The following is a 14,348-nucleotide window of genomic DNA, read 5'->3' on the forward strand; positions in this document are numbered from 1 at the left end:
CATGACTTCCCCCCTTATTAGCAGTGATTTTTAACAAAGACAATTTAAAAATATACTTTCATGTTCAGAAGAAGCTAGTTTGAAAGTTTTATTTGTTTGTTTTTAACACTTTAAAAATGCTTCCCCTTGGTGACTTCTATTGTTTCTGATGTGAAATCAGTCACCATTCTTTATGGTATTTCCCCGAAACAATATATCAATTTTCCCTGGGTATTGACAAGATTATTTCCACTTCAATAGACCTTCAATAGATTTGCCTTCTATACCTTGCAAACGTCTGCCAAAAACACAGTGGTGGACTTGCAGAATTCTTTATTCCTTGGCTTTCCACATGGCATTGCTCCTGAATGAGAAGATTGTTTTGCAGGAAGTGGAGTATAGCAGTGAGTGAAGGTGCTTTCTGTGAGCAAAGAGGTTATGGAACGCATAATGGAAGGGGTAGTTAAAAACACCAGCTACAATCATGTGGTCATTTGCAGACACAAGAACTCTACTAGTTACCACAATTTCTTTTTCATTTTGATAGGAATATGTTTATGTATACATTGACCAATTTTAAATCTCTCCCCACTTGCCTGCCTGAGGTAACATACAATGTGCAAATATAAACTAATCTTCTATCTCATTGAATCTCGGTAGTTAAGATGCAGGATTCAATGGGACACTGTGAGTTAGGTATAAGAGGGAAGACTAACACCCCAAAATAGATAAATGAAATCGGTATGTTATTTTCAGGAGAGGGTTAGCTTGGTTTTGGTTTAATGGGGAATAATTGCACCAGATTGGCAGGAAGCATAGTTTTGCTGCTGTTGTTATTTGAATGTTGTGTTGTTAAAAAGGTATAAACAGGTGACTAGTTGACAAAGAGGGTACTGTAGTAGCTATGTACTGTCTCAGCTATCTGGAGATCTATGACTCAGAATTTGCTTCCCTGTATTGTTCTGGGTTACGGTTGGCCACGAAAAAGATGTGTGCAAGATTTAGAAGGCAGTTGTCATGAGGTAGCCATATGTTTTATGCTGTGCTGGTTTGTGCAGGGCTCCAGGCACTGTGGCAACTCACACATGTTGCTGCTGGTCAGCTAGCTCATCTTATTGTTGACTCACAACTCCTCCACCTCCCACCAGATCTCCCCTTCATCTTTTATTTGTCTTGGACCAAGTATGCATGGAGCATGATGGCAAATGACACCTATTTCTCCTGAAGGTCATCCACTACTGTGAGACTGAAGGAGGGGAGAGAGAGACAAGTTTCAGTGTGTCTTTGTGGGTTCCATTGTCTTCATGGGTTCTAGTATGTCCTTACATGTCAGTTTGTCCATGCTTCTTTCTACGTCCAACTTTCCTTCCAAAATGATACTCTAGTTGGGTAAGAGTGAATTCAGGCTCAATACCAGATGCAAAGAGAACAGCTTTGTATAGACTCCTCCACCAGGTCTAGCAAATAGCCTGAGTTCTATTCTTATGATGAGTCACTTATTTTATATCACTGGTGGCTGTACTTCTCTAACTGTACTTTAACAGACACAAAACCTAAGAGGAAAAGTCAGAGGAAATGATTTTCATGACGATTCCAGATAACCCAGGTTTGTGATGTCAGTGCCTTTAGGTGAAACTACCACCTTAAATTATGGGGCAAGTTTTCAACTTTAGACAACTCTACACGTGTTCTGCGTGATTGATTTAAAGTCAAAAATTCAAGACTGAGATTATATTTGTAGAAAGTTACTCTGGACACCTGTTCCCAAGTGATAGAGAAGGAACTTTTATGTAGAATTAAATCTTCTGATCCTGACCACAGATGAAGCAACCACAGGAGTACCATTTCTTGCCTGGGGTCTGCAGGTGTGAATTTCAGCTTGGCTCCTGCAACAGGGGGGGTCTCTCTCTTACTGAGATCTGGGGTTTTTGTTCAGCTTTTCCTATTACTTCAAGCACTGTGAGCTCCCAGAGAGCACAGAAGTACTTTGCAGAATCTTCCAGCTGTAAGGCTGAAATGGTGAGGCTGATGGATTTATCTGCTTTCTGAAAGTTTATAGAATAGCGGCCTGCCCTTGCATTTTGCCCAGAAGAAACCTGACGAATAAGGAAAGTCATCTCTCCACTGAGAAGTTGCTTATACCAAAAAATGTAGTAATTGCTCCAGCTTGTTTCATACCGACAGTACAGGGTGATATCCTCCCCCACTTGACTGGTTATGTCTGGCTGGATTTGAATAACTTTCTGGGCCACACCAGATCCTGTGGGAAAAATCAGAAAACAGAGCTGAAGTAGTGAACAAAATGAGGTAGGAATTAGACTCATTTAGGACTGAAAGACAAACCAAATTGAAATCATAAGATGCTTGCTTTTCTCCAATCCTCCTTTCCTCCCCAAGTCCATATGAAGTTCCATGTGCCTGTGTGCAGTCCTTTCACCCTGAACATTCTTATCCATGTTTGGAAGCATCCCTACCAGAGAAGATGAAGGCCAGGAACACCCAGAGCAGGCTGGAGAGCGGCATGAGGCACGGATTCCCCTGCACAAATGTGTTTAGTTCTTCCTCAAGCTGAGAGCTCAGTGTGTTTGAGGGCCCTGCAGCACATATACATAGTACCTGGGTTCCTGTGTGACCCCCCCAAACAGGAAATAGGGTTTGTCAAGTTCATAAACCATGTGGGCTACGCACAGATGGGGAAAATATCCAGCTCACCACAGACGTTTATTTTGTCTACTTGTCTTTCCGTGGTAATTAAGTTAGGCAGATCATGAACAGGGGTGTGGAAAAAGCAATTAGTATTAAAGAAGTATTTTAAGCTGATGGAACTGAAGATTAAACAAGTTGACCTACATTGATAATTATTCAGTAAAATAATTTTGCTAGCTCATTTAAAATAGAATTTAGTATAGGCTATGAACCCTTCTTGTAGTCTACTTACTGGTCATTCATTTAGCCTGTACTTACTTTTCTCCATTCAGAAACAATGACTCATTTTTAAAATTCACAGATTTTCAGCTTTCTTGGTGAAAGGCAATATTACCCCAAATGATTAAGGTATCTGCTTTCTCTTTACCAGGTTTTTGGGCTCTATTTAGATCTTTCAATAAATAGCAGGAATATATTATTATTCTTTTGAAACTTGACATTGAGTCTTATTTATTAGACTTTGAGGAGGATCAGGATAATTGATCCTGTTGCACCTACAAGTAGAACTGAACGTATAAGATCATGTGTCCTGATGTCACATTTTCTATCCCATCGGTCCAAAGTGGCTGGATGGGAGCACATAGTCCTCCTGGGATAATGGTTTATCCACAAGATAAATCTCAATATTTTTCTGAAGTGTGTTTATCAGTTTACATAGCAGATTTCATGTTGTAAGTGTCCATGGTCTATCATGTTTCTTACTGTTAATAGGAAATCAGTTCATTAAGGTGTTATCTTGAGACAGTGGGTACAATAATATGGAAAGTATACACCAAGCAGTGTTTGCTACAACTGTTTATTTTCCTTTCTCCATAATTGACTCTTGCTTCCACTTCTCAGGATATTTCTTTAATACAAAAAAGGACAGAACAGTAGATATAATTTCACTTACCACCAAAAAACCACCCAACTTGTGTAATGAGGCCAAGCTTTCTTTTCAAGATATCCTGTTACTCTCCAGCCTAAAGCATCCCATGTGTTGTACTGTTTTTTTGAAGTCTTTCAATTTCTTATGTGGCAGGTGAATGAAAAACAAACACACAACAACAACAACAACAACAACAAAGCAGTTCTCCTGAATCCTCTCTCTCCTGATTTCTGCATTGGAGAGTTGACTGTCTGGTTCAGCAATGGCAGCTCTGATTGTGACTAGGCTTCCCCACAACTTAATCCACGACCACTGGAGGGCAGCAAGGAGCCCAGTGTAAGCCTCAAAAACTATTTGAGCAGGTGACCGTGCTTCAGTGTTCAATCTTGCTGCATGGAATGTGCTACAGCCTGTTTCTCAAGGAAGGAAAATTGGAAGATTTAGATAAAGGATTCACAAAGGGGTGACATTTGAGTAAAGACATGAAGAAATTCAGAGACTTGGGGGAAATATTTGGAGGGATAGCATCACAGTAGAGAGGGCGAAGGAAAGGCGCACAAGTCTTGATATGGAAACATCTTGGTGTGTTTAAGGAAAAAGATCTCATCTTTCCCTGTAGCCCCTTATTCTTCCCAGCACACTACTGCATAAGAAACTTGCTAAAGCATTCAGCACTGTTAACTGGTTAGTGAATGATTTCCTCATCCATTGATTCTGGGGCAATAGCGCTAGGTTTGGCATCTTCTTTCCTAGTTCCCTTTAGGTTCCAATTTCAACCAGTAATGTCACCATCACTGAGACAGCCAGCCATCCTGTTCTGGGTCCAAGTGCTTCTCCGTATCCAAACCTTTCTATTTAGGAGCCCTCTAAGATGTTACCCTGTGGCTGGCAGTAAAAGTTAGAGATGTTTTGAGAGTTAGGAATATTATGTCTCATTTCCACAAGATTAAAAAACCTGTGTCTGAGGGTTTGCCATGTTTAAATTAGATAATGAATCTGAAATGTATCCTACAGTGCCTGACAGATAGTATGGTCAATAAACACCAACTTTCTTTCTTCCGGTAAAACCTACCTTTCCTTTAATATCCTGGTCTGTGATCTGCTTTTTCTTTTTTCCACATCAGTGTAATGATAGAAGGTTCTAGGAAATGTACTTAATCAGTTATTTTCCTGAAGACAGTCATTATTTTCCCCTATTCTCTTAGGGTCATGTCCTTGTAGCTACATTGATATACTCAGGATGCTGAAAATCTGCCAATGAAACACTCAGATGAGTTTTACTTTTATTTCCCTGATGAATAGTAAAAGCAAGGGAGTCTTTTATGTTTACTAGCTATTGAATATCCTATTCCTGAAGTGGATCTTCAAGATTTTGTCATTCTTATTGACTCTTTTCTTTTCTTATTCATTTATATGAACCTTTTATATATTTTGCATTTGAGTCCTTTTTCAGAAATATGCAATGCAAATATAGGTTACCAGTCTGTGCCATGACTTCCCCCCTTATTAGCAGTGATTTTTAGCAAAGACAATTTAAAAATATACTTTCATGTTCAGAAGAAGCTAGTTTGAAAGTTTTATTTGTTTGTTTTTAACACTTTAAAAATGCTTCCCCTTGGTGACTTCTATTGTTTCTGACGTGAAATCAGTCACCATTCTTTATGGTATTTCCCCGAAACAATATATCAATTTTCCCTGGGTATTGACAAGATTATTTCCACTTCAATAGACCTTCAACAGATTTGCCTTCTATACCTTGCAAACTTCTGCCAAAAACACAGTGGTGGACTTGCAGAATTCTTTATTCCTTGGCTTTCCACATGGCATTGCTCCTGAATGAGAAGATTGTTTTGCAGGAAGTGGAGTATAGCAGTGAGTGAAGGTGCTTTCTGTGAGCAAAGAAGTTGTGGAACGCATAATGGAAGGGGTAGTTAAAAACACCAGCTACAATCATGTGGTCATTTGCAGACACAAGAACTCTACTAGTTGCCACAATTTCTTTTTCAATTTGATAGGAATATGTTTATGTATACATTGACCAATTTTAAATCTCTCCCCACTTGCCTGCCTGAGGTAACATACAATGTGCAAATATAAACTAATCTTCTATCTCATTGAATCTCGGTAGTTAAGATGCAGGATTCAATGGGACACTGTGAGTTAGGTATAAGAGGGAAGACTAACACCCCAAAATAGATAAACGAAATCGGTATGTTATTTTCAGGAGAGGGTTAGCTCGGTTTTGGTTTAATGGGGAATAATTGCACCAGATTGGCAGGAAGCATAGTTTTGCTGCTGTTGTTATTTGAATGTTGTGTTGTTAAAAAGGTATAAACAGGTGACTAGTTGACAAAGAGGGTACTGTAGTAGCTATGTACTGTCTCAGCTATCTGGAGATCTATGACTCAGAATTTGCTTCCCTGTATTGTTCTGGGTTACGGTTGGCCACGAAAAAGATGTGTGCAAGATTTAGAAGGCAGTTGTCATGAAGTAGCCATATGTTTTATGCTGTGCTGGTTTGTGCAGGGCTCCAGGCACTGTGGCAACTCACACATGTTGCTGCTGGTCAGCTAGCTCATCTGATTGTTGACTCACAACTCCTCCACCTCCCACCAGATCTCCCCTTCATCTTTCATTTGTCTTGGACCAAGTATGCATGTAGCATGATGGCAAATGACACCTATTTCTCCTGAAGGTTATCCACTACTGTGAGACTGAAGGAGGGGAGAGACAGACAAGTTACAGTGTGTCTTTGTGGGTTCCATTGTCTTCATGGGTTCTAGTATGTCCTTACATGTCAGTTTGTCCATGCTTCTTTCTACGTCCAACTTTCCTTCCAAAATGATACTCTAGTTGGGTAAGAGTGAATTCAGGCTCAACTCAAAGGTTAGAATCTATATTTCGTAATGTATGCTTTGGAAATATTACAAAGCTTAGGCAGAACAAGCCAAATACAAATACCAATGAAGATTCTAAATGTCCTTGTTCACTGAATTATATCGAAGTATATGAGAAAATCTAATCATTCATTGAAAATTTGTTGTGTATCGGGTACTAACTGAATACCTAAATGTACCATCTCAATTAATTTTCACAGCACTATAATGAAACAACCGGAGCACCGAGGTTACATAGCTAATTACTTGAAGAGTCAGAATTTGGACATAGATGGTTTAATTTCAGACCATGTCCTTTTAACCACTATGATGTGCTGCTTCTTACATTTATATAACACTTTTTTTTCAAGAGTGAAAACTTGGTTAGCACAAATGTATTGCCAATGTAAAACTATATTGTATTAGACAACTTTCATTATTTGGCTAATCAGGCAGTGAGCAGTTTGTTTACTATTTTAAAACTTGTTTTGGGGTAGATTACCCGTGTATCTGTAGAACCCTTAAACCCAGGAGAAAATGGGATCATATTAGTCAAAATAAACAGAATTTATGCTTAAAAAAAAAAAAAAAGAGTAAATTCAGGCTCAATACCAGATGCAAAGAGAACAGCTTTGTATAGACTCCTCCACCAGGTCTAGCAAATAGCCTGAGTTCTATTCTTATGATGAGTCACTTATTTTATATCACTGGTGGCTGTACTTCTCTAACTGTACTTTAACAGACACAAAACCTAAGAGGAAAAGTCAGAGGAAATGATTTTCATGACGATTCCAGATAACCCAGGTTTGTGATGTCAGTGCCTTTAGGTGAAACTACCACCTTAAATTATGGGGCAAGTTTTCAACTTTAGACAACTCTACACGTGTTCTGCGTGATTGATTTAAAGTCAAAAATTCAAGACTGAGATTATATTTGTAGAAAGTTACTCTGGACACCTGTTCCCAAGTGATAGAGAAGGAACTTTTATGTAGAATTAAATCTTCTGATCCTGACCACAGATGAAGCAACCACAGGAGTACCATTTCTTGCCTGGGGTCTGCAGGTGTGAATTTCAGCTTGGCTCCTGCAACAGGGGGGGTCTCTCTCTTACTGAGATCTGGGGTTTTTGTTCAGCTTTTCCTATTACTTCAAGCACTGTGAGCTCCCAGAGAGCACAGAAGTACTTTGCAGAATCTTCCAGCTGTAAGGCTGAAATGGTGAGGCTGATGGATTTATCTGCTTTCTGAAAGTTTATAGAATAGCGGCCTGCCCTTGCATTTTGCCCAGAAGAAACCTGACGAATAAGGAAAGTCATCTCTCCACTGAGAAGTTGCTTATACCAAAAAATGTAGTAATTGCTCCAGCTTGTTTCATACCGACAGTACAGGGTGATTTCCTCCCCCACTTGACTGGTTATGTCTGGCTGGATTTGAATAACTTTCTGGGCCACACCAGATCCTGTGGGAAAAATCAGAAAACAGAGCTGAAGTAGTGGACAAAATGATGTAGGAATTAGACTCATTTAGGACTGAAAGACAAACCAAATTGAAATCATAAGATGCTTGCTTTTCTCCAATCCTCCTTTCCTCCCCAAGTCCATGTGAAGTTCCATGTGCCTGTGTGCAGTCCTTTCACCCTGAACATTCTTACCCATGTTTGGAAGCATCCCTACCAGAGAAGATGAAGGCCAGGAACACCCAGAGCAGGCTGGAGAGCGGCATGAGGCACGGATTCCCCTGCACAAATGTGTTTAGTTCTGCCTCAAGCTGAGAGCTCAGTGTCTTTGAGGGCCTGACAGCACATATACATAGTACCTGGGTTCCTGTGTGACCCCCCCAAACAGGAAGTAGGGTTTGTCAAGTTCATAAACCACGTGGGCTACGCACAGATGGGAAAAAAGTCTAGCTCAGACCTTTACTTTGTCTACTTGTCTTTTCGTGGTAACTACGTTAGGCAAATCATGAACAGGGGTGTGGAAAAAGCAATTAGTATTAAAGAAGTATTTTAAGCTGATGGAACTGAAGATTAAACAAGTTGACTTACATTGATAATTATTCAGTAAAATAATTTTGCTAGCTCATTTAAAATAGAATTTAGTATAGGCTATGAACCCTTCTTGTAGTCTACTTACTGGTCATTCATTTAGCCTGTACTTACTTTTCTCCATTCAGAAACAATGACTCATTTTTAAAATTCACAGATTTTCAGCTTTCTTGGTGAAAGGCAATATTACCCCAAGTGATTAAGGTATCTGCTTTCTCTTTACCAGGTTTTGGGCTCTATTTAGATCTTTCAATAAATAGCAGGAATATATTATTATTCTTTTGAAACTTGACATTGAGTCTTATTTATTAGACTTTGAGGAGGATCAGGATATTTGATCCTGTTGCACCTACAAGTAGAACTGAACGTATAAGATCATGTGTCCTGATGTCACATTTTCTATCCCATCGGTCCAAAGTGGCTGGATGGGAGCACATAGTCCTCCTGGGATAATGGTTTATCCACAAGATAAATCTCAATATTTTTCTGAAGTGTGTTTATCAGTTTACATAGCAGATTTCATGTTGTAAGTGTCCATGGTCTATCATGTTTCTTACTGTTAATAGGAAATCAGTTCATTAAGGTGTTATCTTGAGACAGTGGGTACAATAATATGGAAAGTATACACCAAGCAGTGTTTGCTACAACTGTTTATTTTCCTTTCTCCATAATTGACTCTTGCTTCCACTTCTCAGGATATTTCTTTAATACAAAAAAGGACAGAACAGTAGATATAATTTCACTTACCACCAAAAAACCACCCAACTTGTGTAATGAGGCCAAGCTTTCTTTTCAAGATATCCTGTTACTCTCCAGCCTAAAGCATCCCATGTGTTGTACTGTTTTTTTGAAGTCTTTCAATTTCTTATGTGGCAGGTGAATGAAAAACAAACACACAACAACAACAACAACAAAGCAGTTCTCCTGAATCCTCTCTCTCCTGATTTCTGCATTGGAGAGTTGACTGTCTGGTTCAGCAATGGCAGCTCTGATTGTGACTAGGCTTCCCCACAACTTAATCCACGACCACTGGAGGGCAGCAAGGAGCCCAGTGTAAGCCTCAAAAACTATTTGAGCAGGTGACCGTGCTTCAGTGTTCAATCTTGCTGCATGGAATGTGCTACAGCCTGTTTCTCAAGGAAGGAAAATTGGAAGATTTAGATAAAGGATTCACAAAGGGGTGACATTTGAGTAAAGACATGAAGAAATTCAGAGACTTGGGGGGAAATATTTGGGGGGATAGCATCACAGTAGAGAGGGCGAAGGAAAGGCGCACAAGTCTTGATATGGAAACTTCCTGGTGTGTTTAAGGAAAAAGATCTCATCTTTCCCTGTAGCCCCTTATTCTTCCCAGCACACTACTGCATAAGAAACTTGCTAAAGCATTCAGCACTGTTAACTGGTTAGTGGATGATTTCCTCATCCATTGATTCTGGGGCAATAGCGCTAGGTTTGGCATCTTCTTTCCTAGTTCCCTTTAGGTTCCAATTTCAACCAGTAATGTCACCATCACTGAGACAGCCAGCCATCCTGTTCTGGGTCCAAGTGCTTCTCCGTATCCAAACCTTTCTATTTAGGAGCTCTCTAAGATGTTACACTGTGGCTGGCAGTAAAAGAGATGTTTTGAGAGTTAGGAATATTATGTCTCATTTCCACAAGATTAAAAAACCTGTGTCTGAGGGTTTGCCATGTTTAAATTAGATAATGAATCTGAAATGTATCCTACAGTGCCTGACAGATAGTATGGTCAATAAACACCAACTTTCTTTCTTCCGGTAAAACCTACCTTTCCTTTAATATCCTGGTCTGTGATCTGCTTTTTCTTTTTTCCACATCAGTGTAATGATAGAAGGTTCTAGGAAATGTACTTAATCAGTTATTTTCCTGAAGACAGTCATTATTTTCCCCTATTCTCTTAGGGTCATGTCCTTGTAGCTACATTGATATACTCAGGATGCTGAAAATCTGCCAATGAAACACTCAGATGAGTTTTAATTTTATTTCCCTGATGAATAGTAAAAGCAAGGGTGTTTTTTATGTTTACTAGCTATTGAATATCATATTCCTGAAGTGGATCTTCAAGATTTTGTCATTCTTATTGACTCTTTTCTTTTCTTATTCATTTATATGAACCTTTTATATATTTTGCATTCGAGTCCTTTCTCAGAAATATGCAATGCAAATATAGGTTACCAGTCTGTGCCATGACTTCCCCCCTTATTAGCAGTGATTTTTAGCAAAGACAATTTAAAAATATACTTTCATGTTCAGAAGAAGCTAGTTTGAAAGTTTTATTTGTTTGTTTTTAACACTTTAAAAATGCTTCCCCTTGGTGACTTCTATTGTTTCTGACGTGAAATCAGTCACCATTCTTTATGGTATTTCCCCGAAACAATATATCAATTTTCCCTGGGTATTGACAAGATTATTTCCACTTCAATAGACCTTCAATAGATTTGCCTTCTATACCTTGCAAACGTCTGCCAAAAACACAGTGGTGGACTTGCAGAATTCTTTATTCCTTGGCTTTCCACATGGCATTGCTCCTGAATGAGAAGATTGTTTTGCAGGAAGTGGAGTATAGCAGTGAGTGAAGGTGCTTTCTGTGAGCAAAGAGGTTATGGAACGCATAATGGAAGGGGTAGTTATAAACACCAGCTACAATCATGTGGTCATTTGCAGACACAAGAACTCTACTAGTTGCCATAATTTCTTTTTCAATTTGATAGGAATATGTTTATGTATACATTGACCAATTTTAAATCTCTCCCCACTGGCCTGCCTGAGGTAACATACAATGTGCAAATATAAACTAATCTTCTATCTCATTGAATCTCGGTAGTTAAGATGCAGGATTCAATGGGACACTGTGAGTTAGGTATAAGAGGGAAGACTAACACCCCAAAATAGATAAATGAAATCGGTATGTTATTTTCAGGAGAGGGTTAGCTTGGTTTTGGTTTAATGGGGAATAATTGCACCAGATTGGCAGGAAGCATAGTTTTGCTGCTGTTGTTATTTGAATGTTGTGTTGTTAAAAAGGTATAAACAGATGACTAGTTGACAAAGAGGGTACTGTAGTAGCTATGTACTGTCTCAGCTATCTGGAGATCTATGACTCAGAATTTGCTTCCCTGTATTGTTCTGGGTTACGGTTGGCCACGAAAAAGATGTGTGCAAGATTTAGAAGGCAGTTGTCATGAGGTAGCCATATGTTTTATGCTGTGCTGGTTTGTGCAGGGCTCCAGGCACTGTGGCAACTCACACATGTTGCTGCTGGTCAGCTAGCTCATCTTATTGTTGACTCACAACTCCTCCACCTCCCACCAGATCTCCCCTTCATCTTTTATTGTCTTGGACCAAGTATGCATGTAGCATGATGGCAAATGACACCTATTTCTCCTGAAGGTCATCCACTACTGTGAGACTGAAGGAGGGGAGAGACAGACAAGTTTCAGTGTGTCTTTGTGGGTTCCATTGTCTTCATGGGTTCTAGTATGTCCTTACATGTCAGTTTGTCCATGCTTTTTTCTACATCCAACTTTCCTTTCAAAATGATACTCTGGGTAAGAGTGAATTCAGGCTCAATACCAGATGCAAAGAGAACAGCTTTGTATAGACTCCTCCACCAGGTCTAGCAAATAGCCTGAGTTCTATTCCTATGATGAGTCACTTATTTTATATCACTGGTGGCTGTACTTCTCTAACTGTACTTTAACAGACACAAAACCTAAGAGGAAACGTCAGAGGAAATGATTTTCATGACGATTCCAGATAACCCAGGTTTGTGATGTCAGTGCCTTTAGGTGAAACTACCACCTTAAATTATGGGGCAAGTTTTCAACTTTAGACAACTCTACACGTGTTCTGCGTGATTGATTTAAAGTCAAAAATTCAAGACTGAGATTATATTTGTAGAAAGTTACTCTGGACACCTGTTCCCAAGTGATAGAGAAGGAACTTTTATGTAGAATTAAATCTTCTGATCCTGACCACAGATGAAGCAACCACAGGAGTACCATTTCTTGCCTGGGGTCTGCAGGTGTGAATTTCAGCTTGGCTCCTGCAACAGGGGTGTCTCTCTCTTACTGAGATCTGGGGTTTTTGTTCAGCTTTTCCTATTACTTCAAGCACTGTGAGCTCCCTGAGAGCACAGAAGTACTTTGCAGAATCTTCCAGCTGTAAGGCTGAAATGGTGAGGTTGATGGATTTATCTGCTTTCTGAAAGTTTATAGAATAGCGGCCTGCCCTTGCATTTTGGTCATCTGAATACTGACGAATAAGGAAAGTCATCTCTCCACTGAGAAGTTGCTTATACCAAAAAATGTAGTAATTGCTCCAGCTTGTTTCATACCGACAGTACAGGGTGATTTCCTCCCCCACTTGACTGGTTATGTCTGGCTGGATTTGAATAACTTTCTGGGCCACACCAGATCCTGTGGGAAAAATCAGAAAACAGAGCTGAAGTAGTGGACAAAATGATGTAGGAATTAGACTCATTTAGGACTGAAAGACAAACCAAATTGAAATCATAAGATGCTTGCTTTTCTCCAATCCTCCTTTCCTCCCCAAGTCCATGTGAAGTTCCATGTGCCTGTGTGCAGTCCTTTCACCCTGAACATTCTTACCCATGTTTGGAAGCATCCCTACCAGAGAAGATGAAGGCCAGGAACACCCAGAGCAGGCTGGAGAGCGGCATGAGGCACGGATTCCCCTGCACAAATGTGTTTAGTTCTGCCTCAAGCTGAGAGCTCAGTGTCTTTGAGGGCCTGACAGCACATATACATAGTACCTGGGTTCCTGTGTGACCCCCCCAAACAGGAAGTAGGGTTTGTCAAGTTCATAAACCACGTGGGCTACGCACAGATGGGAAAAAAGTCTAGCTCAGACCTTTACTTTGTCTACTTGTCTTTTCGTGGTAACTACGTTAGGCAAATCATGAACAGGGGTGTGGAAAAAGCAATTAGTATTAAAGAAGTATTTTAAGCTGATGGAACTGAAGATTAAACAAGTTGACTTACATTGATAATTATTCAGTAAAATAATTTTGCTAGCTCATTTAAAATAGAATTTAGTATAGGCTATGAACCCTTCTTGTAGTCTACTTACTGGTCATTCATTTAGCCTGTACTTACTTTTCTCCATTCAGAAACAATGACTCATTTTTAAAATTCACAGATTTTCAGCTTTCTTGGTGAAAGGCAATATTACCCCAAGTGATTAAGGTATCTGCTTTCTCTTTACCAGGTTTTGGGCTCTATTTAGATCTTTCAATAAATAGCAGGAATATATTATTATTCTTTTGAAACTTGACATTGAGTCTTATTTATTAGACTTTGAGGAGGATCAGGATATTTGATCCTGTTGCACCTACAAGTAGAACTGAACGTATAAGATCATGTGTCCTGATGTCACATTTTCTATCCCATCGGTCCAAAGTGGCTGGATGGGAGCACATAGTCCTCCTGGGATAATGGTTTATCCACAAGATAAATCTCAATATTTTTCTGAAGTGTGTTTATCAGTTTACATAGCAGATTTCATGTTGTAAGTGTCCATGGTCTATCATGTTTCTTACTGTTAATAGGAAATCAGTTCATTAAGGTGTTATCTTGAGACAGTGGGTACAATAATATGGAAAGTATACACCAAGCAGTGTTTGCTACAACTGTTTATTTTCCTTTCTCCATAATTGACTCTTGCTTCCACTTCTCAGGATATTTCTTTAATACAAAAAAGGACAGAACAGTAGATATAATTTCACTTACCACCAAAAAACCACCCAACTTGTGTAATGAGGCCAAGCTTTCTTTTCAAGATATCCTGTTACTCTCCAGCCTAAAGCATCCCATGTGTTGTACTGTTTTTTTGAAGTC

The 14,348-nt window shown here is 39.4% G+C and overlaps 3 gene segments (V, D, J or C); all 3 read right to left on the bottom strand.

Moving 5' to 3' along the window:
- Nucleotides 1–1,853: 1,853 nt before the first annotated feature.
- On the bottom strand, nt 1,854–2,535 carry LOC130844586 (T cell receptor delta variable 1-like). The segment is given in 2 exon segments: nt 1,854–2,239; nt 2,454–2,535. Coding segments are annotated over 2 exon segments (435 nt in total).
- A 4,856-nt stretch (nt 2,536–7,391) lies between these two features.
- On the bottom strand, nt 7,392–8,202 carry LOC130844885 (T cell receptor delta variable 1-like). The segment is given in 2 exon segments: nt 7,392–7,887; nt 8,102–8,202. Coding segments are annotated over 2 exon segments (435 nt in total).
- A 4,233-nt stretch (nt 8,203–12,435) lies between these two features.
- Nucleotides 12,436–13,226, bottom strand: LOC130844587 (T cell receptor delta variable 1-like). The segment is given in 2 exon segments: nt 12,436–12,908; nt 13,123–13,226. Coding segments are annotated over 2 exon segments (522 nt in total).
- Between the last annotated feature and the right edge of the window lie 1,122 nt (nt 13,227–14,348).

The sequence above is a fragment of the Hippopotamus amphibius genome, chromosome 2 (assembly GCF_030028045.1).
Source record: "Hippopotamus amphibius kiboko isolate mHipAmp2 chromosome 2, mHipAmp2.hap2, whole genome shotgun sequence".
NCBI lineage: Eukaryota > Metazoa > Chordata > Mammalia > Artiodactyla > Hippopotamidae > Hippopotamus > Hippopotamus amphibius.